Source organism: Stegostoma tigrinum, chromosome 6 (genome assembly GCF_030684315.1).
Source record: "Stegostoma tigrinum isolate sSteTig4 chromosome 6, sSteTig4.hap1, whole genome shotgun sequence".
In the NCBI taxonomy this organism is placed as follows: Eukaryota; Metazoa; Chordata; class Chondrichthyes; order Orectolobiformes; family Stegostomatidae; genus Stegostoma; species Stegostoma tigrinum.
The window spans coordinates 3,526,946-3,551,383 of record NC_081359.1 but is presented as its reverse complement, the minus strand read 5'-3'; the positions used below and the strand labels follow the sequence as shown (position 1 = coordinate 3,551,383).

General features: G+C 40.4%; 1 protein-coding gene across 1 annotated transcript in view; it reads right to left on the bottom strand.

Annotated features, from left to right (window-relative positions):
* The window catches only part of LOC125453325 (protein diaphanous homolog 3-like), a 507,084-nt gene that overhangs the window by 318,692 nt on the left and 163,954 nt on the right, over positions 1-24,438 (bottom strand). Inside the window, exon 17 of the mRNA XM_059646411.1 lies at positions 10,805-10,919. Within this exon, the coding sequence (XP_059502394.1) occupies positions 10,805-10,919 (115 nt within the window). The remainder of the gene's footprint in view (positions 1-10,804; positions 10,920-24,438) is intronic.

Genomic DNA, 24,438 nt, shown 5'->3' with positions numbered 1-24,438 from the left:
TTCAAGTTCATAGATCTGTGCAGGTGTCAGCAGAGATAAATAGGTTTGCAAAGAAGGCATTGAATACTTGCCTTCATTAGCCAGGGCATAGAATATAGGAGTAACTTGACAACTGTTACAACTGTATAAAGCACTGATTAGGCCACAGATGGAATACTGCATACAGTGCAAATTACCACAGCATTGGAAGGATGTGAATGTACTGTACAGCTTGTGGAGGGAATTTACCAGGATGTTACAAAACCAGAAATTGTGGAAAAACTCAGCACGGTTTGGGTCCAGTGACCCTTCTTCAGAGCAGGTTGCTTGGGATGAAAAGTCTCAGTTATGAGGAGAGACTGGATATGCTGAGTTTGTTTTCCTTAGTGCAGACGCTAAGAGGGATCTTAGCGTATGCACAATTATGAGAGGCATAGACAGGGTAGATCATGAGAATTTCTTCCACATGGCCAACATGTCGAAGACTAGCGGTCATAAGTTTAAGGTGAGGAATAAGTGATTTACAGGAGACCTGAGAAAGCTTTTTATTCCCCCTGAGGGTGGCAGAAATATGGAACATAATGCCTGAGAGAGTGGTGGAGGCAAGTACTCTCTCAACAATTAAGAAGCACCTGGATGAGCACTTAAGATGCTGGGGCACAGTAGGCAATAGACTAAGTATAGGTAAATGAGATTAGTGTAGTTTGGTGTTTGTTCGTCAACATTGTCACAGTGAGCATCCAAAAGGACTGCTTCTATGCTGTAACATTCTATGATTATATTACTTTCATTTCTTAAATAATTTATGTTTTAAATGACATGCAAGCAGCATGCATTTAGTAGAAGTCTTTGAACAAAGTGTTTTTTTTCTTTAGATTCCCAGATAATGGTCATTCAACACAAGTGATCACAACAACTTGCATTTATATCGTACTTCTGAACTAACTAAACATCCCATGGCACTTCCACAGGACTATTACCTTTGATGTAATAAAACATCCCCAGGCACTTCACAGTGACATTACAAAACAGAATTTGACAGCAAGCCACACAAATGAACATTAGGTCAGGAGACAAAGCATGGTTGAAGAGGTGGGTTTTCAAATTAAAAAAAGCAGGCAAGTTCTTAAGTCCAAGACATCATTGACAGCACACAATCCCTCACAAAACGTAATTATCCTGGTATATAATGAGCAATAAAATATTCTTCAGCCAATCCTTTCATGACAACTGACACAATGTTTTTCCACTGAAATCCTTCAACCATCCATCCTGCATTTGCCTCTGTACAGCAAGGGAAAGATTGACTTCCCAAGTCAAGAACCGTGTCTTGTGCAATGACACTATTGCGTTTTTTGAGCCCTGGCAGCAGCAGAACACTAACACTGCTTGGTCAACAACTCCATAAAAATCTTTGATCAGATTGAGGAGGTGCCAGTGTTAGACTGGGGTGGACAAGGTCAGAAATCACACAACACCTGGTTGTTGTCCAACAGGTTTGTTTGAAAACCAAAGCTTTCAGAGTTTCAGTCCTTCTTCAGGTGTTAGTGAGAGTGGTATTATTAAACACAGAATTTATAAGTAAAAGATCAAAAGGTTCACACCATTGATGAGGATGGACTAAACAAACCTGTGATGCTGTTAAATCTTTAATCAGTCAGAAGGTTTTAATTGATTAATATGTATATGTAAATCCCAGACTTCCTTTCAAGTCACGGTCCTGAGAGAACGAAAGGTTTTATCAGTGTAAAGAAGAGGTGACATTTTAGGTCAGACAATGCATATTAGGTGCGAGGCCCTGTTTAAAATCTGTTTGTGTTTTCATTTGGAGACTGACTACTTTTATGTCTTAGGTAGAAATTTATAAAATGCCACAAACAAAACAGATCTGAGGAAGGGTCACCAGACCCAAAACATTAACACTGTTCTCTCCTTCACAGATGCTGCCAGACCTGCTGAGCATTTCTAGCAACTTTGTTTTTGTTCCTGATTTACAGCATCAGCAGTTCTTTTGGTTTTTATAAAATGCCATATCAACTGACTTGTCTATAAATTGTGTGCGTTTTGAACAAATTAAAATATACCTGCAAATACAAATTCACTCCACAGATTCACATTTGTGTATGTGCGTGTGTGTGTGTTGCGGGCACAGGGAGGAATGTGTGTCTTGGGGGGTGGAGAGAGAGAGACAGCGAGTGAGAGAGAGAGAGTGAGTGAGAGAGATTGAGTGAGTAAGTGAGAGACAGAGAGAGACAGAGAGAGAGAGAGAGAGAGAGAGATATTGTGTGTATATATGCATGTGTGATTGTGTAGTGTGGTATGGTCACCTCTAGTGACACACACATGCACACACTCTCTTTCTCTCTCCCTCCCCCACATACACACGTGAATCTGTGGAGTAAATTCATATTTGCAGATACATTTTACTTCATTCATAAAGCACAGTTTATAAACAGTCAGTCGATATGGTGTTTTATAAATTCCTAATTTAGAAATAAAACCAATCTGACTCCAAACCAAAATACAAACAGATTCTAAACAAGGCCTCATTCTGATTAAGGGTCCAGGCCCGAAACGTCAGTTTTTGTGCATCTAAGATGCTGCTTGGCCTGCTGTGTTCATCCATCTCCACACTTTGTTATCTCACATCTAATGTGCATTGTCTGACCTAAAATGTCGCCTCTTCTTTACACCCATGAAACCTTTAGTTCTCTCAGGACTGTGACTTGCAAGGATTTCAGGGATTTACACGTACATATTAATCAATTGAAACCTTACCAGTGAGTGAAGATTTAACAGCATCATGAAGATGTTTAGTACATCCTCATCAATGGTGTGAAACTTTGATCTTTTACTTATAAATTCTGTGTCTAATACAATTTCCCTCACTAACACCTGAAGAAGGACTGAGGCTTCAAAAGCTTGTTTTCAATTAAACCTGTTGGACTATAGCCAGGTATTGTGTGACTTCTGACCTTGATCAGATTGGCCACTGAAGACATGAAACACCAATTCAGATATCTCGACAGACTACCTCAAATACAGTTTGGAAATTATGCCCATATGATCACATTTACTGTAAGCTGAATGGACCGAGATTAGAACAGAATGTGTATGTTGCCAATGCCAAGATGGACAGTGCTTGTGCAGGCCTAGATGACAACAGCAACATCAGTAATACTGAGGAGGCAGTCGGCTTGTGGTATTGTCAGTAGACTATTAATCCAGAAACTCAGCTAATGTTCTGGGGTCCTCGGTTCGACTCCTGCCACAGTATCTTTCATTCTTACAGGAATATGAGGGTCCTCTGGTCAACTGGCTTTTAAAAGACTCCCACATGTCAGACATGGATTTACCTGCAAACAGCTGCCCTCAATCCAAAACAAAACAAATGGAACTGCTATAAATCAGAAACAAAAACTGAGGAAGGGTCACCGAACCCAAAACGTTAACACTGATTTCTCTCCACAAATACTGCCGAGACCTGCTGAGGTAATTTCCGACAATTTCTGTTTTTGTCCACAATCCAAATTTGCCATTTCCTGTCTGATGTTGTTGTAATTTGCCTTCCCCTAATTTAACCCTTTCAGCCAAGGACTCGTCTTATCCTTTCCCATAACTACCTTAAAGCTTACAGAATTATGATCATGATTCTCAAAATGCTCCCCCAATAAATCTTCATGTCATCACCCCTTGGTCATGCCAGTCAACACAGCACACGGACATTGTTCATTCCTCAGTGAGGGTGAACCTGTGAGATGAACGCAAATCTCCTCTTGCTAACGTCCCTCCCTTTTCCTGGCCCAGGAAATTCTTTGTTTTGAAAACTAAACATGAAAAAGTCTACAGAGGCAGATATAAACCAATCTTTGCCTTGCTATTAGAAGGTATTTATAATAATTATAAATACTAAGTAGAAATGACAATAACTTAATTATACACTAGCACCATCAAAGCAGTTCAAATTCTCAAGAGCTCTAGCTTCCCATGCTCAGACTCCAATCATATCATAAACATTATCACACCAAGCTTGGCTAAAGACAGGAACACATGGTAGACTTGGTATTTAACTATTTTGTTTTGTATCTACACACAACTAGGGCTCAAGGTGATGTTTGTATACCCTGTTACATATCTGCTGAAGTTTGCCTTTCTACAATTTGATTTCTTTCAAAATCAAAAGTATGTTATCAGTGAAGATCCAAATCACAATTGCTCACCAAATTAGATTTTGGTCATTGGCAAGAAAACTCATTGTTGGGGTTTCTCATGATTCATAAACAAATAGCATCTGATGAAAACATCCTTCAAACTAAGCAGACGCAGATCTTTACAAATCAGTGTGACTGTCAGGCTTTCTCTTCCTAATTAGTCAGATGCCTTTGAAAAAAATGTTTACTTTGGTGTGCAAAAAACTGGAAACCTGGAAAGCTGAATGAGTCACTGTCATCGTCTCCAGGCGGTGACTGTGAAATTCCAACACGTTTTATACCAACAGACCAAAATGAATCCCATGATATTTCATATATTTATTATACAGAGCAAGTGCATACTGTTATTTCTGATGTTAGATAATGCTTTGGTGAGAAATTACTGCACAAGGCATAAATAATTTTCAAGTGCACTGCTGAATAAATAGGATATGTTTTGTTCTTCCATTTAATTTGACATTATAAAAATCTTAATACTCATTAATTTACTTAGTACTTGACTGAAAACATGAACATTTATGCAATGGAATTTGACTTCTTTTCCAATCCTTTGATTGGCATTGACCTAATAAATGTGACAGAACGAAGTACTTCTAAAAGCCCAGTACCTGCAGGCAACCAATCAACATTATGAGAAATATTAATAAACATTCCTAAAGGCATTAACGTTCAAAATCGCCTCTGACCTTTGCAAATCATGAGTAGAATCTAAAGTGACTTTTTTTTTAAACATATACCAGAACCTGAGAGCAATAACTCAAATCCACACAGAATCAAAGAGTGGCTGCTGCACAACAGACAGCCATTCAATTCATTGTGCCAATGCCAACCTTCTGGAAGAGCAACATGGGTAATCCCATTTCCCCAACCTCCTTCTGAAGCTCTGCAACTTTTTCTTAAGATACTTGCCCAATTCTCTTTTAGGAGCCATGCCACGTGCTCAGGAAATGCATTCCACATCTTAACTGGTCAAGACATAAAAAAGATTTAGTTTAAAACTGTGTTTTCTGTTTGTCAACCCTTCTACTAATGAGAACAGTTTACCAATGAAGAGACCACTCAGTATTTTGAGCAACTGTATCCAATCTTCTATACACCCACTCCTGTATAAAGAAGGACAATCTATATTTTCCAAAATATCTAAGTCATATTCATTGCTGCAAATCTTGTCACAAGTTTTTTCATCCTTCCTGAAGTGGGTGCTCTGAATTGTACACAACACTCTCTACCCGAGACCAGAAAGTGTTTTGTAAAAACTGTTGTAACTTTCTTGCTATTGCATTCGTGACTTAATTTTTAAGTCCCAGGATCTCATTGGTTTAATGCTCTCTCTCAAATTGCCTTGTAGCCCTCAAAAACCTGCGTACAAATACGCCCAGGTTTCTTTGTTCAGACATTCCTTTCGAATTATATCAATTATTTTATGACCACATTCATTTCTGCGGCAACACAGGGGAAACTAATCCTGAAGGTATAACAGCAGCCTTTCTAAACTCTTTAATCACATAATTAATTTTGTGGAAGTTATTAACTTGGATCTGTGGATTTGGAGTGAAACTAAGAAGTGTAAAGATTGCTTGGCAGCTAAGCCTCAACAATGATCCATACATTCACTGTAAGTCTTCAAATTAACCAGTGGCCACAATTCCTTGAACAATGCTTCCTGATGCCTTTGCAATAGATTGCAGGATTAGGACATGTTAGCATCATTTATGATGCATCTAGACAGATACATGAATAGTCAGGGAGCAGAGGGATACAGATGCTTGGAAAATAGGCAACAGGTTTAGACAGAGGATCTGGATCAGCGCAGGCTTGGAGGGCCGAAGGGTCTGTTCCTGTGCTGTAATTTTCTTTGTTCTTTAGTATATTTTATCTAGACTAGCCGTGTTTAAAAATGCACTAACCCTTTACCTCATCAGAAAATCTCAACTGATTTAGTTAAACAAGGTACCTTTAACAAATCATGCTGATTCTCCTCAATTAATACACACCTGCAAGTGAACATTAATATTTGTCAAAATTAAAATTTCTCAAAGCTTTTCCACCGCCAAGGCTAAATTGACAGGCCTAACGTTCTGGAATTATCTTTGCAACTATTTTTGAATTGGAGCACAACATTTCTAATTCTTCTGGCAACAGACCTGTAAGTATGGAGGATTGGAAAATTTTTCATCGTACTTCCACAATTTCCACTCAATTCCTTCAGCATCATCAGATGAATCACATCAAGTCCGGATGATTCATCAATTTTATGCACAGTAAGTCTTTATCATACCTCCTTGAATATTTTTTAGCCCATTCAGTATACTATCATAATGATTTTAGCAAAAAAAAATGCTGCTAAAGACAGATGCAAAGTACTTACTTAGTGCTTCAACATGCATCCCCAGATGTTCATGCTTCTATCTTAGTTGATAATTAGACCCATCCCACCTCCGAATAGTCATATGGCTACAAAAGACTGTAAAGGCCATAAGACACAGGAGCAGAAGTCAGCCACTCAGCTCATTCAGTGAGATCATGACCAATATGATAATCCTCAACTTTACTTTTCTGGCTTTCCCCATAACCTTTGATTCTTTTACCGATTAAAGATCTCCCTACCTCAGCATCAACGGCTCTCTGCGACACAAAATTTCAATGATTCACTACCCTCTGAGAGAACTCCACATCTCTGTCTTAAGGTACAACCCTTACTATGGGATTATGCCCTCTGCTCCTCGGATCTCCCACAAGAGGAAACAACCTCTCTGCATCCATCCTAAACTCCATGAGTCTTTCGGATTCCCTTTTATGTCAGCTGGTCTTGTCTTCTCATGCACTTTCTTTGATTTTGATTCTTTTTCTTCACTTTGTCTCTGAGCTCTCTAGAAAATATCTGTCAAATGATCCATTTTCCTCTTCAATCTTTCTCTTCTCTCTTTCACATCACCCAAGCAACAATGGCACCAGTTCCCTATTTTTCCCATCGAGAGAATCAACTATGGCTGTACCTCAACCATTTCCTCCATAAATGCAGCACATTGTTCAACTATAGTCCTGTGTGTCAGTATTTGATTTCAATTTCCTTAGACAGATTCATACTTAACACTGTGGAAAGTCCACAGGATGGATTTTTGGAGCAGCTTATAGCAAAGCCCACAAGGGAACAGGCGGCTCAGGATTTGGTGATGTATAATGAAGCAGACCTGATTAGGGAGTTTAAGGTGAAGGAACCCCTCAGAAGCAGTGACCATAATATGACAGAATTCACCTTGCAGTTTGAGAGGGAGAAGTTGGAATCAGATGCAATTTTACTACAATTGATTGGTTAACTATGAGGGAGGAGCTGGCCAAAGTTGATCGGAAGGGGAGCCTAGCAGGGAAGACAGTGGAGCAGCAGTGGCAGGGGTTTTTGGGGCTAATTCAGGAGGCACAGCAGAAATTAATCCCAAGGAAGAAGATTCACGCTAAGGGGAGGGTAAGGCAACCACAGATGACAATGGAAGTAAGGCACTGCATAAAAACAGAAGAAAAATCATACATCATGGACCGGGAAGCCTTTACAAACAAGCCAAGGACAACGAAAAGAGCAATAAATGGGAAGAAGATGAAATATGAAGGTAAGCCTGCTCATAATATAAAGGAAGCTACAAGACTTTTGTTTTAGATACATAAAAGGTAAGAGAGAAGCAAGAGTGGACATTGGGCCACTGGAAAATGAGGGTGACGGAGTAGTAATGGGGAACAAAGAAATGCTGGAGGAACCGAATACAGACTTTATATTAGTTTTCACAGAGAAAGAAACCAGAAGTATACCAGAACGTCAAAATAGCCAGGGCAGAGGTGAGTGTAGTGGCCATCATGAAGGAAAAGGGGTGAGGGAGGCTGAAAAGTCTGTGTAGTGATTGCAATGAGGTCAGCCAGGTGGACATCATAGAATATGAGTTCCCTGACTGGACGAGATTAACAGCCACAATCAGGGAGCCTTGGCTGACAGATATCAACAGGTGTGTCAGAGGTTTTGCTCATTCTGATAGTTGGTTCTGAAGAAGCTAGGTTAGTGTCAAGGACTCTCCATGTATAAATAAGTGATGACTTGGTGACGAGATAGTGGATATTGTGGAGTTATTGCAGTCTGAAGGTGGATAATTCACCCAGGCCAGATGGACCACACTCCTAAGTTCTGAAGGAGATATCTGAGGAGATTATAGAGGTATTGCTGGTAGCGAGCTTTCAGGAATTACTGGAGTCAAGGAAGATCCCAGAGACCTGGAAAATGGTTAATGTAATACTTCTGTTTAAGTAGGGAGGCAGACAGAAGACAGGAAGCTATAGGCTGGTTGGCCTGACCTTGGCTGTTGGTAAGATCTTAAAGTCCAGTTTTTAGGATGAGGCTGTGGAGTACTTGGAAGTACATGGGATTCAGTCAGCATTGCTTTGTCAAGGACAGGCCGTGTCTGACAAATCTGTTAGAATTCTTCAAGGAGGTAATGAGCAATTTAGACTAAGGAGAGCCAGCAGATGTGATTTATTTGGATTTCCTGAAGGCAGCAAAGTAAGATACAAGCACATGGTGTTGGGGCAAACAAAGCACTGGCATGGATAGAGGATTGGCTGACTGGCAGAAGTCAATGAGAGGAATTAAGGAGTCTTTTTCAGGATGGCAGCCAGTGACTAATGGAGTTCCACAGGGATCAGTGTTGGGACCACAACTATTTAAGTTCTATATTAACAATACGGGCAAAGGTAAGTTGATAAGTTTGCAGATGTCACAAAGATAGCTGAAGGGACAGGTATTGTTGAGGAAGCAGGCCACGCACTGCATCACAAAACCAGACCAGCTCGTCCCCGCCTCCCTAACCTGTTCTTCCTCTCAGCTATACCTTCCTCCCACCTCAAGCCGCACCTCCATTTCCCACCTACCAGCCTCATCCCGCCTCCTTGACCTATCCATCCTCCCCGGATTGACCTATCCCCACCCCACCTCCCCACCTATACTCTCCTCTCCACCTATCTTCTCCTCTATCCATCTTTGGTCCGCCTCCCCCCTCTACCTATTTATTTCAGAACCCTCTCCCCATCCCCCTCTCTGATGAAGGGTCTAAGCCCAAAACGTCAGCTTTTGTGCTCCTGAGATGCTGCTTGGCCTGCTGTGTTCATCCAGCTACACACTTTGTTATCCTACACTGCAGGAGGACTTGGACAGGCTAGGAGTGTAAGCAAAGAAGTGGCAGATGGAATACAATGTGAGAAAGTATGAGATTATGCACTTTGGTAAGAAGAGGTGCAAACTAATTTCTAAAGGGAGAAAGGCTTTGGAAATTTGAAGCACAAATGGACATGAGTCCTAATTCAGAATTCTCTTCAGGTTAACTTGCAGGTTCAGTTAGCAAATGCAATGTTCACATTCATTTCAAGACAGCGAGGAAACAAGAGCAGAAATGTTCTGCTAAGGCTGTAGAAGGCTCTGGTGAAACCAGATTGGCAATATTGTGAGCAGTTTTAGGCCCCGTATTTAAGGAAAGGCGTGTTGGCATTGGATTGGATCCAAAGACGGTTCAGAAGAATGAACCTGGGGTGAAGGGTTTGTTGTCACATGAGGGGCAGTTGAGTATACTGGGTCAGTACTTGATGGAGTTTAGAAGGATGAGGGGGATCTGATCAAAAAACTAAAGAGAGTATTGAGAGGCCTGGATACAGCCGACATGAAGACGACATTTCCACTAGTAGGACAGAAAAGTACTTGAGGAGACAGCCTCAGAGTGAAGGGAGCGACCCGTAAGAACTGAGAGGAGGAGGAATTTCTTCAGCCAAAGGGTGGGGAATCTGTGAAACTCATTGCCACCTTGTGGAGACCAATTTATTGAGTGTATTTAAGACAGGCATAGACAGGTTCTTGATCACATATGGGCTATGAGGCAAAGGCAAAAGAATGGGATTGAGAAACATATCAGCCATGATCAATGGCGGAGCAGACTCAATGAACCGAATGGCCTAATTTCCTCCTTTACCTGATGACGTGATAGCCTAAATGAGACCATCTCCCTCAATGTTTTTCTTTACTTGAGATTGCTCCTTGCCATTTTCAACAGCTAAAGTAAACTTTGTGATGCCTTGAACACAGTTCTCCGATTTTTCTTTCCTATCATTAACCACGTCGTTCCCCAGGGCATGATCCAGCAATTCTAAGTTTCAAATTAGGCTATAAAAATGCTGATCAGGGACCTTGTTATGAACACACCTCAGAATGTAAGTCTGTATGAAAATAACAGGAGATGCAAACTTAGACTGGAATGTTTACCAAAGCAAGAATTCATTGCTGTGTATCTGCGCTCAAAAGAGGATGCTCAACATTATAATTAAGAAGGCATTAGAATGGATGCAATCTCTGTACCAGTATTTTAGTTCAGTCTGAGCTAGTCTCCCTTATACTCTAACTTCACTATGAAAATATCCAGCAAATCTTATGGACAATTTTATTAATTTCTAAACACTCAGAAACAAACAGAACTCAGAAATAACTGAACACTTGCAAACTACCTCCAAAATTAAAATCAGGCAACGGGAAAATTATTCAAAACAAAAATTGGTTTCTGGAAACACAAATAGATAAATTATCAACATGGTACCTCGTTTTTGTGCACCAAAGATAAAACTAATTCGAGTCAACAGGTCAGAGCTTTCATATTTCTCTTCATTTGCTTTTATCCAGAAGCAGTTCTCAGGCATTTCAAGTGGTCTAATCTGTGAGAACAAAGCACAAATCAAAATGTTGGATTAAATGAGCTGTGTTTGATGTTTGATTCAGTAACTTAATGTTGAAACAAAGTGGATGAAATTTAAGCAAAAATATTTTGGTAGCTATTAGGAAGTTACATTTGTTTTAAAGTTGATGCATCACAATTCAACTTGGTTCAAAGAATTTTGAAGCTTATCCCAAATATGGCTGTCCCTGTCGAGACATAGCTTTCAGCCCTCATGTGGTGCACTGGTAGTGTACCTACCGCTAGGCCAGGAGGCCTTGGTTCAAGTCCTACCTGTTCCAGAGGTGTTTAACAACTTGGATGAACAGGTTTCTTAGAAAAATAAGCTAAATCACAGAAAAGTGAAGCCTATTAACTTATTAGCAGAAAAGTGTGCCATTATGTTTTGTACAGCCCCTGAAATACAATTGTCAGAAACATTTGTTATGAGTTGGAGGTTAATTTTCATTTCAGATATCTATGATTGACCAGTAAAATATCTGATAACACTCCAGATCACAACACTGTACGAAGTGCTGAACTCTCTCAATATTGTGATGAAATCCATTTCCAGCATTCTGTGGCAGTGTAATCTTCATGGTACTACATTCAACGGTTTCAAAATGTTACTAACATTCAATTCTGTGTCACAATTACAGTAAGGTCTTCAATAGATCACTCAGGATAGTTTGGGATACAAAAGGGAGTTCAATGGTTACAGAACAAGGAGAAAATGCGGCCGCACTTGGAGTATTGTGTACAGGTCTGGCCACCGCATTATAAGAAGGATGTGGAAGCTTTGGAAAGGGTGCAGAGAAGATTTACTAGGATGTTGCCTGGTATGGAGGGAAGGTCTTACGAGGAAAGGCTGAGGGACTTGAGGCTGTTTTCATTAGAGAGAAGACGGTTGAGAGGTGACTTAATTGAAACATATAAAATAATCAGAGGGTTCGATAGAGTGGATAGGGAGAGCCTTTTTCCTAGGATGGTGACGGGTGAGCATGAGGGGGCATAGCTTTAAATTGTGGGGTGAAAGATATAGGACAGATGTCAGAGGTAGATTCTTTATTCAGAGAGTAGTAAGGGAATGGAACGCTTTGCCTACAACGGTAGTAGATTCACCAACTTTAAGTACACTTAAGTCATCATTGGACAAGCATTTGGACCTATGTGGAATATTGTAGGTTAGATGGGCTTCAGATCGGTATGACAGGTCGGCACAACATCGAGGGCCGAAGGGCCTGTACTGTGCTGCAATGTTCTATGTTCCATATAAAATGCAGAGAGACAGAGACTGACTCCATGTAAGGACTGCTGCTAGCAGCACTGCTGGCAAGGCAACTGCACACCACAGAATATGAATAAAGTGCATCTTGAGGCAATGACCTAGTGGTATTTTTGCTAGACTATCAATCCAGAGGCCCACGTAATGTTCTGGAGAACTGGAGACAAATGCCGTCATGGTAGAATTTGAAATCAATAATAATGTAGAATTAATCATCCAACGAAGACCATGGAAACTGCTGTCCTCGCCTACACATGACTCCAGACCCACAGTAATATGAATGACTCTTAAATGCTCACTGGGAAATTAAGGATGGTCAATACAAACACACACACACACACACACACACACACACACACACACACATACACATACACAAGCTCTCCCTCCCCCATAAAATCTATGGGGTGAACTGGCATTTGCAGATTTGTAATTTGAGATACATTCTATTTTGTTCAAAAAGCACACAATTTGTAGACAATCAATGCGACATTTTATAAATTTCTACTTTGGAAATAAAACCAGTCTGACTCCAGGTCAATATACAGCCAGATTCTAAACAAGGCCTCACCCCTAAATTGCATTATCTGACCTGGGATGTCACCTCTGGTGTACTGAGAGAATTGATAAAACCTTCAGTTATCTCGGGGCAGTAACTTGAAAGAATTTGTGTATTAATCCTTTCTAACTGATTCAAGATTTAAGAGGCATCTTAGATTTGTTCAACATATTTGCATCAGTCTATGACCCTTTGGTCTTTTGCTTAAAAATTCTGCATTTGATGCCACCTCTCTCACTGACACCTGAAGGAGGAGCAAGACTACAAAAGCTTGTATCTTCAAATAAACCTGTTGGACTATAACCAGGTATTGTGTGATTTCTGACCTCAGTGCAGCTGAGAGGCTATGAGTGAAACGGTCAGAAGCAACATTTGCTTGATGCAACTGAACTAGATTAGAGTTCATGGAAAAGCCCAACAACAATTTTAGTTTGGTAAAACTAGGTGTCAATGAAGAACTGAATAAGTACAAGAGTTTCAGAGTCCAGCACAGCATAGTCCAAGAGGAGATTGACTGGCTGTCATTGAGGTAGTATAAGACAGAAATTCAGACCAGATTGGCAAACGTGAAGAAGACCTTGTGACCGTTAGTGATATTTGATGATCTACTGTATAATTAACATCTTTGAGGAATTGCTGAGAAATCCTTGGGACTTACCTTCATTGTGTTTGCTATTTGATGTATGATGTGGAACATTACCTTTACATACCACACCTTAATTATGCTTGTCAGAAATAAGCCACACTTGCATTGCAGATTACGTTTTTGTTGTAACATCATATCCTGAAGTTTATTGTGGATTGTTCATGAACATTTATTATTGTGACACTGTCCTCCTTGTAAGTCTCCTGAATTTCACATTATGACCACTTACAAAAAAGAAGTTACTGATCTCTAGGCAGACTCTAATGGTGGCTGTGATGAAAACATAATAAAGATGAATTTACATTTGTCAAGCAACACCAAAACTGTTCCAACTGTGCAACAGTTTACACATGACTATATAAGTGTTTGACAAGAGTTTGACTCCATATATATTTCAAGATATCTATCTCTTATGTCTTTATATGTAAGTAACGCATCAGTAATGTGGATGTCAACGTTGGTTAAATGAATGTGACAGCGGGTTCAAAGTTTAAAGAAATAATTTAAACGGACATTTATTTGTGACGACAGGAGACACATGGCCTCAACAGTCAATTACAAATCCAATTACAATGGATTACTGACATTGTACCAAGAATGCAACATTCTTGAGATCCCCATGAACAGCAAAAACTTCCATTAAATAAGTGAAAGGGTCATGCATCAAGGTTTCAACTTTTAAACTTCTACTACAACAAACAAACTGAAAGAAACACTGTCTAAACATTTTTTAATAGATCTTACCCTCTGAATGGCTGAAAAGATCCGCCTTGAACTTTTGAAACAACTGAGAATCTCTTTTTACAATTACTATTTACTCCATCCCTTAAAAGGACATTTAGTTCCCTCAGAAGCAATTCAAAACTATTCCAAGGTCCCTGAACTAAGTTCCACATTGAGAGTTGCCATGGAGATCTTTCTCTTTAACCAAAGCTAAGGAAATCTTCCAGCTTTGCTAAAATCTTAACAATCTTGGATTCTACAAGCTAAGTACAAGATCCCACCCACAGTTCTACATGATTGATTCATTTATTGTTACGTGTACCAAAATACAGTGAAAAGCTTCGTTTATGAGCAGTACAAGCAAATCATCGTAGGCAAAGGATGTACAGGTCATTAAGACTCTCTTTTTTACTCCTTCAGGCTGGACAGGTCCATGAAGGTCAGTGATGCCTCCTGCAGTGTCACAATGATGCCACCCAAAGGTTGCAGGAACAGCAACTCATATTCCGCTTGGGAACCCTGCAGCCCAATGGTATCAATGTGGACTTCACCAGCTTCAAAATCTCCCCTACCCCACCGCATCCCAAAACCAGCCCAGTTCGTCCCCTCCCCCCACTGCACCACACAACCAGCCCAGCTCTTCCCCTCCACCCACTGCATCCCAAAACCAGTCCAACCTGTCTCTGCCTCCCTAACCTGTTCTTCCTCTCACCCATCCCTTCCTCCCACCCCAGGACACACCTCCATCTCCTACCTACTAACCTCATCCCACCTCCTTGACCTGTCCGTCTTCCCTGGACTGACCTATCCCCTCCTCACCTCCCCACCTATACTCTCCTCTCCACCTATCTTCTTTTCTCTCCATCTTCGGTCCACCTCCCCCTCTCTCCCTATTTATTTCAGAACCCTCACCCCATCCCCCTCTCTGATGAAGGGTCTAGGCCCGAAACGTCAGCTTTTGTGCTCCTGAGATGCTGCTTGGCCTGCTGTGTTCATCCAGCTTCACACTTTATTACCATGAAGGTCAGTGGTATTTTTCAGAAAAATATGTAACCTGGCCATACAATGGCTTCCTTTGCACTCTCCTTCTCTCAAAGCTGATCTCCATGAAATCTGCGTCAAATGGCTCTTACACCCAGGTATTAATGTTTACGTATTACTTATCCTTTCTGCTCCAACATCATTCTACCTCAACACTATACGTACAGTTTACTATTAAATATTTACAAAACCTGGAGATTCCTAATACCTTTTTGAGACTTAAGAGACAAACAATCTATCCACAGTCGACATAGATGATTTGGTAATTGTAATTGTTTACAATCATAAATACCCACCATCCTCAAACTAGTAAAACAACTTCAATCTTTAATACTCAAGGGACACAAGTCAGTCAATTGTCAGCAGAATTCAGAAAAGACCCCATAAGCATCCTTTTTCCAGCATTTTACCCTAAATTAAAAGCATGGTCCCAAAACACAATATTATAATATCATGGATTTGTAACAACAGGCAGAACTTCACATTCAAATCCACAGCTAGACGTAATACAAAGCAGTTCTTCAAGCCACACAATGATATTCTATCTTGGTGCCATATAGTTGCACATTTTCTTTGCCATATTACATTTACTTTGCTTTTGTTTTTTTTTATTTCCAGCTCTATTTCAGAATGAAAAAAGAAGCACGTGAAGTATTTGTCCAAATACCAGGAAAGACTTAACAAAAACCAAAAGAACTGTGGATGCTGTAAATCAGGAAGGGTCACCAGACCGGAAACGTTAACTCTTTTTCATCACAGATGCTGCCAGACCTGCTGAGATTTTCCAGCAACTTTGCTTCTATACCAGTAAAGACTTGCATGTCATGCACTTCTAATGCATCCATTTAAAACTTGAAATGCAAAGAATCTGAACAAAATTCAACACAACAAACATTTTGGAGGAATGAGGGTTATTTAAAGTAGTTGAAGTGTAAGTATGCAGGCCTATCAATATTATAGTTCAACTTTAAATCTTTTCACAAGAGACAAAAGAACTGAGAGGGAAACAACGCTGGAAGAATTAGGGAGTGAAGGTGACAGGTGATGACAGTCAGCTGACTTACAGCAAAGACAGCTGCAAAGGGGGGATTTTTGTGACCAGTTATCAAGAAGATTGCATTTGGATAGCATCTTTCACAATCTCAGAACATCACTAACAATAAAACTCTGCAGAAATGTAGTCACTGCTGTAATATCAGGAACAAGCCTGTTTTCACATAACAAGTTCCCACAAAAGGTGAAACGATAATGACCAGATTATCTATCATCATGTCAAGTCGGTTGACAGATAAATATTGGCCAGGTCATTCTTATTCGGCTTTTACTCTATTATTCACCTGAGTGTGACAACTGCTGCTGATGTTCCACATTACCAGTTTTTCCTCATTATTCTTTCCTCCACATAATTGGTCCCAAATGGTATGATATGAATCATCAATAATCACAGGGCAGTCAGTTGGGATTTATCAGCATGTATCAGTGACATTTACCCTTTTAAAATCTCAGGTGATTACATCATTGTCATGTAACTCCAATGTGAAAGAGTTTTTCTTATCACACAATAACCCAAATCTTCATTTCTCAAATGAATTACCAGACCATCTGAGCAATCTATTCTGCATTCTGGGTCCTTGTAAAACCCATTAGATAATCTAGCCCCCTGCAGACACAGTTTCTGTTGGACTCCTTGCTGGTTGGCAGCTTTCATAGCCATCTGGGTAATATGCTTGAAGCTATACGTCATCCTTGATAATGCATTTCAGCGACATGCCCGACCCAAAGAAACTGACATCATTCGGCACTCCACACTATTTGATCACACTCTTTCACAATAACATGTGTTCAAAAGCACATAGTCACCACTTGACATCTAGTAGTGATCAATTGAAATGACCGAGAAACAAAATTACACCACACTCAAAGTGCATCAATTGCAGATAATATTTTTCTAATGTGCTCATCTGAGATCACTGGAAATCAACTAAAAATGAAGCAGTTTGAAACAACAGCAAGCTGAAATAACAGCTTGCTCAGCTAATAAACCATCAAGAGGAGGGAAATCTCAGAAATCGGAATTGTTTTTAAGTCCCACTGTAAGCTGTGATTACTTAATGAGAAAAGGAAGAAACTCAGAAAAATACATAAACAAATTATAATAATAATTGCTATTGTGGCATTAATTGCTGTAATTACTATTATTAATCATAACACAATACTGTATTTTTATTGACATTAAGATCCTCCTCTTCTCGCCTTCTACTCATCTCCAAGCACAATTCCCTTGCCGGCTGCCCCCGGTTCCTTTTTCCTCCCTACTCGGCTCTCTGCACCCCCCTTTCTGGTCCCTCTTCCCAAACTCACTCAGCTCTCCACTCACAGTGTGGTCACCTCTTTGCACCTTCACTCATTCCACCTCTGTACCTTCTCATTGACCCCTTCAACTCTCCTCCCCTAAACCACTCCGTTGGCTTTTGAAAATGCTGTCAAAGGAGCCCTGGCAAGTTGCTAGTTCTTATTCTTCACTATATACTTCTGAATTTACATCTGTTGCACTGTTACTTCTCCTGTATTACTACATTCATGTTGCGGATTGTTCATTTATTGCCCTCTCAGCCCCTTTGCTGGCAAGTAGCACTTGTTGTTTCCAAAGGTGTTCACTTGGCAGAGTGGGCAAAGGGGCATCACAGAATGATCAGAAGGAAGGGTCACATGTCAATTAAAATAGAAGAGGTGAAGGAAACTGATGGGAAAAGATCTGAAAATACATAGGAAGATTTATTCTTATTCAGATTATAACTTGTAGGAAGTTGCATTTGATACCTGTATGCCTACATACGCAAATGTAATAAGCTGTAATCACAGAGAATCATAAAGTCAGACAGCATGGAAACAGACTCTTTGGTTCAAATCATCTGCGTCAACCAGACGTCCCAATCTGACCTAGTCCCATTTGCTGGCATTTGGCCCATATCTCGCCAAACCCTTCCTATTCATGTACCCATCCAGATCCCTTTTAAGTATTGTAATTGTATCAGCCTCCATCACTTCTTCTGGCAGCTCATTCCAAACATGCACCACCTTCTGTGTGAAAATGTTGTCCCCCAGGTCCTTTTTAAATCTTTCCCCTCTCACCTTAAACCTATGTCTTCTAGTTTTGGACGCCTCATATCCCCCAGGAAAAAGACCTTAGCTACTGACCCTATCCATACCCTTCACAATTTTATAAATTTTTATAATGTCACCCCTCAGCTGTCATGATCGTTTCCACAAATTTATCATTTTCAACTGCGTCACTGTTGGAACATGATCATCTACATTCAGGTCTTGTTCCAAATTACACCATTTGATATCCACAAATATTGCCCTAGCCTCACCACCATAGGGAAGTGAGCTGATGATGCAAGTTTGGTAGACTCGCCTCATGGTGCTCACAATCAGGTTGCTATTAATACATACTCTTTTACTCAGCTTAGACATAATAGGTGCAGCTTTTGGTACTCATTGATTTTAAAGAATGGGAGGGGGAGTGGAAATGGTTTGCGACTGGGAGGTGCAATTGTTTATTGCGAACCGAGCGGAGGTGTTCTGCAAAGCAGTCCCCAAGCCTCCGCTTGGTTTCCCCAATGTAGAGGAAGTCACACCGGATGCAGTGGATACAGTATACCACATTGGCAGATGTGCAGGTGAACCTCTGCTTAATATGGAAAGTCATCTTGGGGCCTGGGATAGGGGTGAGGGAGGAGGTGTGGGGGCAAGTGTAGCACTTCCTGCGGTTGCAGGGGAAGGTGCCGGGTGTGGTGGGGTTGGAGGGCAGTGTGGAGCGAACAAGGGAGTCACGGAGAGAGTGGTCTCTCCGGAAAGCAGACAAGGGTGGGGATGGAAAAATGTCTTGGGTGGTGGGGTCGGCTTGTAGATGGCGGAAGTGTCGGAGGATGATGTGTTGTATCCGGAGGTTGGTGGGGTGGTGTGTGAGAACGAGGGGGATCCTCTTTGGGCGGTTGTGGCGGGGGTGGGGTGTGAGGGATGTATTTTTAGTGTGTCCACTTGGTCAGAGGAGTTATCAGTAAGATTATATGTAAGCCACTGAGCACCATTGCAATTTATTTTGCAAAGGTCTAGTTCCTCTGCATTTGACTCTGCAAACTAGCCAGAAGCCAGTGGAACTACTTACTCAATGTTGGTAGTTTAATTCACGACTGACAGGACATATGTACATTAATGGGCCTGAAAACAGATGAACCTCCTGTGAAGCTTTATCCTGGTTCCCAAGTTTCCATGCATCACCACGAGCAGGTACACATGAGGACTTGCCAATAGAGAGTGGTATACTTACAGGAAGAGACCTGGATATTTAGCTCTCCTTTTCATTGCTGCTAGTTAGTAGTGTAGAGCAAAAATGAAAATTAAACTGGCACAATAAAGCAGAAAGCAAGTGAGCTCTTTTCTCACAGACATTAGAAATAGCACATCAATCTGTTAGAAACACTTGAACCATCAGAAAATGAATAAATACATTTTAAATATGAATTAAACACAGAAATAAATGCTTGATGCCAAGGCAAAGTACTACAGGAAGTCAAAAATAAAAACAGTAAGTGTTATAAACACTCAATGGGTCAAGCAGAATTCAGGGAATGAAGTAGTTAATATTTCAAGTCAACTTAAAACAGTAATACCATTCCTCTCCAGAGAAGCTGTCTGAAGTGCTGAGTATTTCCAGCATTTTCTGCTTTTATTGCTTAAACTAACCTTGTTTATCTCCCCCGATCAGGATTCCTGAGTACAAGCTCCGTGCTGTCACAAACAAGCGATGAGCGCACTCCTGTCATGCATGCATAAGAATGCCATTAATGACTTTGGCACCTCAAATGCTGAGGTCCCCAATCAAAATGCCGGACCTAAAATGCACTTAATCAACAGTACATTTTATTTTGTTTGTTCATGCATGGGTGATGCCGAGTGGGTCAGCATTTAATGCACAACACTTCTGACCTTGCAAGGCATTTCAGAGTGCAGTAAAGGGTGGATTGCACCTTATCTAACCAGGTAGGAATGTCTGACTTTCTTCTTTAAAGGGGGTTACTGAACAAGATGTATATTTATGTGGTTACATTGCCACCATTAAACTAACTTTTAAACATAGGTTATTTCGTTATCAAAGTCACATCTCATCATCTGCCCTGGTTAGATTTGGACTGATGTCCCCAGAGCCTTCATCTGAAACTCTGAATTACGAGTCAAATGACACTACCACTAAGCCACCACCTCCCCAGCTATACCCTGGCTCAGAGCAAACACGGTTTCCATGTATCAGCACAAGGGGACATTGATGAGGACTCGTCAGCGGAGGGGAAAAGTAGGGAAGTGTTGTTGCAATTGTACAATTCATTGATGAAATCACATCTGGAGTACTGCATACTGGGTTTTTGTCCCCTTACATGGGGATGAGAATGATTGTATTGGAAGCAGTTCAGAGAAGATTCATTAGATTACTTCCTAAAATTAAAATGGCGCAAGAGTATAGTGAGCTAAACACTTTTCACCTTTTTTTGTAATAATAGAAGTGAAAATAAATAGCTATTCTATTCCATTCTACCTAATTGAATTCTTTAAGATGCTAAAGGGAATTGACAAAGTTGACATGAAGAGGATACTTCCTCTGTGGACAATCTTCAATGAAAAGATTCTAGGCCCAAAACGTCAGCTTTTGTGCTCCTAGGATGCTGCTTGGCCTGCTGTGTTCATCCAGCCCCACACTTTGTTATCTTGGATTCTCCAGCAGCTGCAGTTCCCATTATCCCTGATCAACGAAAAGACTTAGTTTTAGGATAAGGGTTGACAGATTTAAAACAGATGAGGGGAAATTATTCCTCACAAAGGGTCGTGAATCTGTAGAATTCACTACTGGCAGAGCGGATGTTGGGATCCCAAGTAAATTTAGTTGGTATTCAGTTGAAGAGTAATGGACAGTGGGCAAGAAAGCGGGGTTTAGACCAAGATGAAGTCAACCAGGATCATATTAAATGGTGGAGCAGGCCTGAGGGTCTGAATTGCCTCCTCTAGCTCCTAGTACTTCTGTTCTTATGTAGGGAATAAACAGACAGGCTGACAGGTTTGGCTCTGTTCTCATTGCTGCTTTAGGCCAAAAGTAAAACTTAAATTAGGAAGTGACGAATGGCTCAAACAACCAGAGAAAGATGAGGAAGCCAAACAAAAACTGGTTGTGCTCTGCTGTCAATTATACAAAATGAAGTGCATTTGTCTTTGAAGTGAGCTGAGCATGGCCTTTTGTCAGGAGGTGGTGGCACTAATATAAGATAGAAGAGCCGTTTCTTCTCTTATGTTGTACTGCCTTCTTGATCAGGATCGAGACAAACATTTTAAGAACAACAGTATATCAAAGATGTTGGCTTGGAAAGAGATCACTTACACATTTCAAACAATCAAGTGTGAGCAGCAAAAACTATTTACACATATATAATGCAGCCAGGGGCATATAAATATTGTTCAACTGCAACGCAACCATATACTTCAGCTCCAAAATCAATCATTCCTGATTGCAACAATCTGATGTTTCCAGTACCTTCATCAGGCACCTACATGGATGGAATTTAACATCAAATTTAGACAGTTCAAATTAATGGTCCATGATTACTTAGAAGTGGTTTGAGTCAAAAAAATGTACATTTGCCCTTCCAAACTAGCACTGAAATAAGATCAGAAACTCGTCGTCTGATTTAGCCTTAAATCCAGGTTATAGAATCATTCTCCCTTGTCTCCCACTTAGCCCACTCTACACTGTTCTACTGTACAAGAATAAATAAAATAAAATCAGAAAATGCGAGAAACAATCAGCAGGTCTGGCAGCATCTGTAAAAGGACACTTAATGTTTCAGATTGATAACCTTTCATCAGTGAAAATAAGAGAATGCTTTCCCAATTTATGGTGTCCTATAAGAAACATGCACCTTTTTTTCTGTGTCAAGGACTGTTTACTACATATTGATGCTTCTAATGAAGAAATCCGCTCTGGTTAGGGAGCCATTCAATACCAATTTATAACAAGAAAATGCTTTGAAACTGCTAGAAAAGGACTTTCCAGATTAAATTTACTTATTCAACAAGCACAAATAACGTGTCATATAGTGGTTATCTAACTTTATCAAAGTGTAAGTGGTTATCAGGTTTTACAGATTAATAAAATCAAATTGTACTGCTGTCCGCTGCCTGTCTGCAAATAAGACATCTATTTTATTGCTTTGACCTTCAGAAGTCTAAAAGAAATGCAATCACTCATTGGTTCATTTTTAAATGGATTTTACTAAATATCATGGATTGCATTTCAAACGCTTTGATGCTTTATTCAGGCAGCAAAGAACCTCCATAACAACAAAATTAAAATGGACATAAACACCAAGCATCCTCAAATAAAGATATGTGGTTCTGAAAAACACAGAACAGAATTCCTGATCAGAAGTAAATCTTGTGCAGAGACGATGTTTCTGCAGTCAGCAATAATAAAAAGAATATGACTTTGTGAATTTCGCAAAATAACTAAAGGTGTGATTTTCCACTCCTTGAGGTGGCAAGAATAACGACCAGTGTGACGTGTTAATCAGCTCCAAAAATGTGATTCTCACTATCAAGGTAAACCTTTACAATCTGTCCTCCATCTTCAGATGGCAATATGACCTTCTCACCCTCAGAAACCTAAATATATGCATTTATTTCTCATTAATTACTCAGAATTAATTTATTCCACAAGATAGGAGCTCATTGTCTAACGGTAATACATTAGCATGGTTTGAGAATTGGCTAACACACAGAAGACAGAGTCAGGATTAATGGATCTTTGTCAAGTTTAAAAAACTAATGGAGCATCACGAGATCATTAATTGGCAAAATTAACTTCCCTTTCCCAAACAAGATATTCAACACATCAGAAATTCGGCTGCATGAACAAAATGTGCACATTGCAAAATTTACTTCTCTGTCTCTGCCAAGTGAGTGTACAGCTTTTGTGAAAACAACTAACACCTCTGTAATGCCCTCTCACTTTCACTGGAACTTCTACAAGTGCAGAAGGCATCTGCATAGTGACCAAGGCACAATGCGTCCCTGGATCATCACTCCATTCAATTGGGCAACGACAACAAGTTTCTCAACAGCAACTTTAGTGGACACTATCAGGCAGTAACATTTCTCTTATACAAGCCATGCAGCTTCAGAGATGACAATTTTGTGCAGAAGGCAAGGTAGGCAGATACTGAAAGAAAAGCTTCAGTACTGAAGGAAAGACAGAAGCATGTGGCTGGTTGGAACAATAAACAATCAATAGGAAAGGTCAAGATACATGTTCTACTGTAAGAGATAAGCAGAGGTGGTGTATGTGCCAGCAGCTTCCATGATAAATAAAGTGCATGTGATTGAAGAGCACATCGCTGTGTGAAAGGGAAAAGGGGAGGAATGCACTGTGGCCCAAGACTGGACTTGAGTGGGTCAATAGGTAACAGCATCAGTCCATGGGCTGGGATACATCCCATCCAGGGAGCTGGTCCCAGTCAGACTGTCTGCTGATCCAACACATGGCCACGGTCTCAGACATGGCCTTGGTGGTCACACAGTCCTGCACTCAGTTAGGGTAATCCTGCAAAGCCTGCTCAGGGGATTGGCCACAGAGGGTAGATCTCATAATGTGGTAGGGTCAGTTCTTAGTGCTGAGGCAGTTTTGGGGATGGTTCAGATAGTATTTGGCAGCTTAAGGAGTGATCACAGTCACAGGGGGCAATTGAACACAGGTTGGGAACTAATCAGATAAGCCAGATAGGCATGCACAGATTTACATTTCTTGGGACAGCTTACAAGATCAAGAATACTAATCTGCATGGAAAGGGATCTTGTCAGGCTTGAAAACAATCGTACAATATCAAATGCCTCCAAACTCCTGTGGCAAGAAGCAGTCATTCAAAAAACGCAGAAATGGAAAATCGAATAGCATACATGCTGTAAGGGGCCTTGGCCAGATGCAACATTGCCCACCAGGAGGGGAGGAAATAATTGAGACTGTAGGATTGATCCTTGTGACAGTCCACTAATTACATCCTTCCAATGTGAAAAGGAGCCATTAATCCTCTATCTTAATCAATCCTCAAATCCTGCCAATTCATTAACCAATACCATTAGATCCTATGTTATACAAAAATCTTATAGAATGCATTCTGAATATGCCATTACACAGTATCTACTACTTCGCACATCCTTAAAGA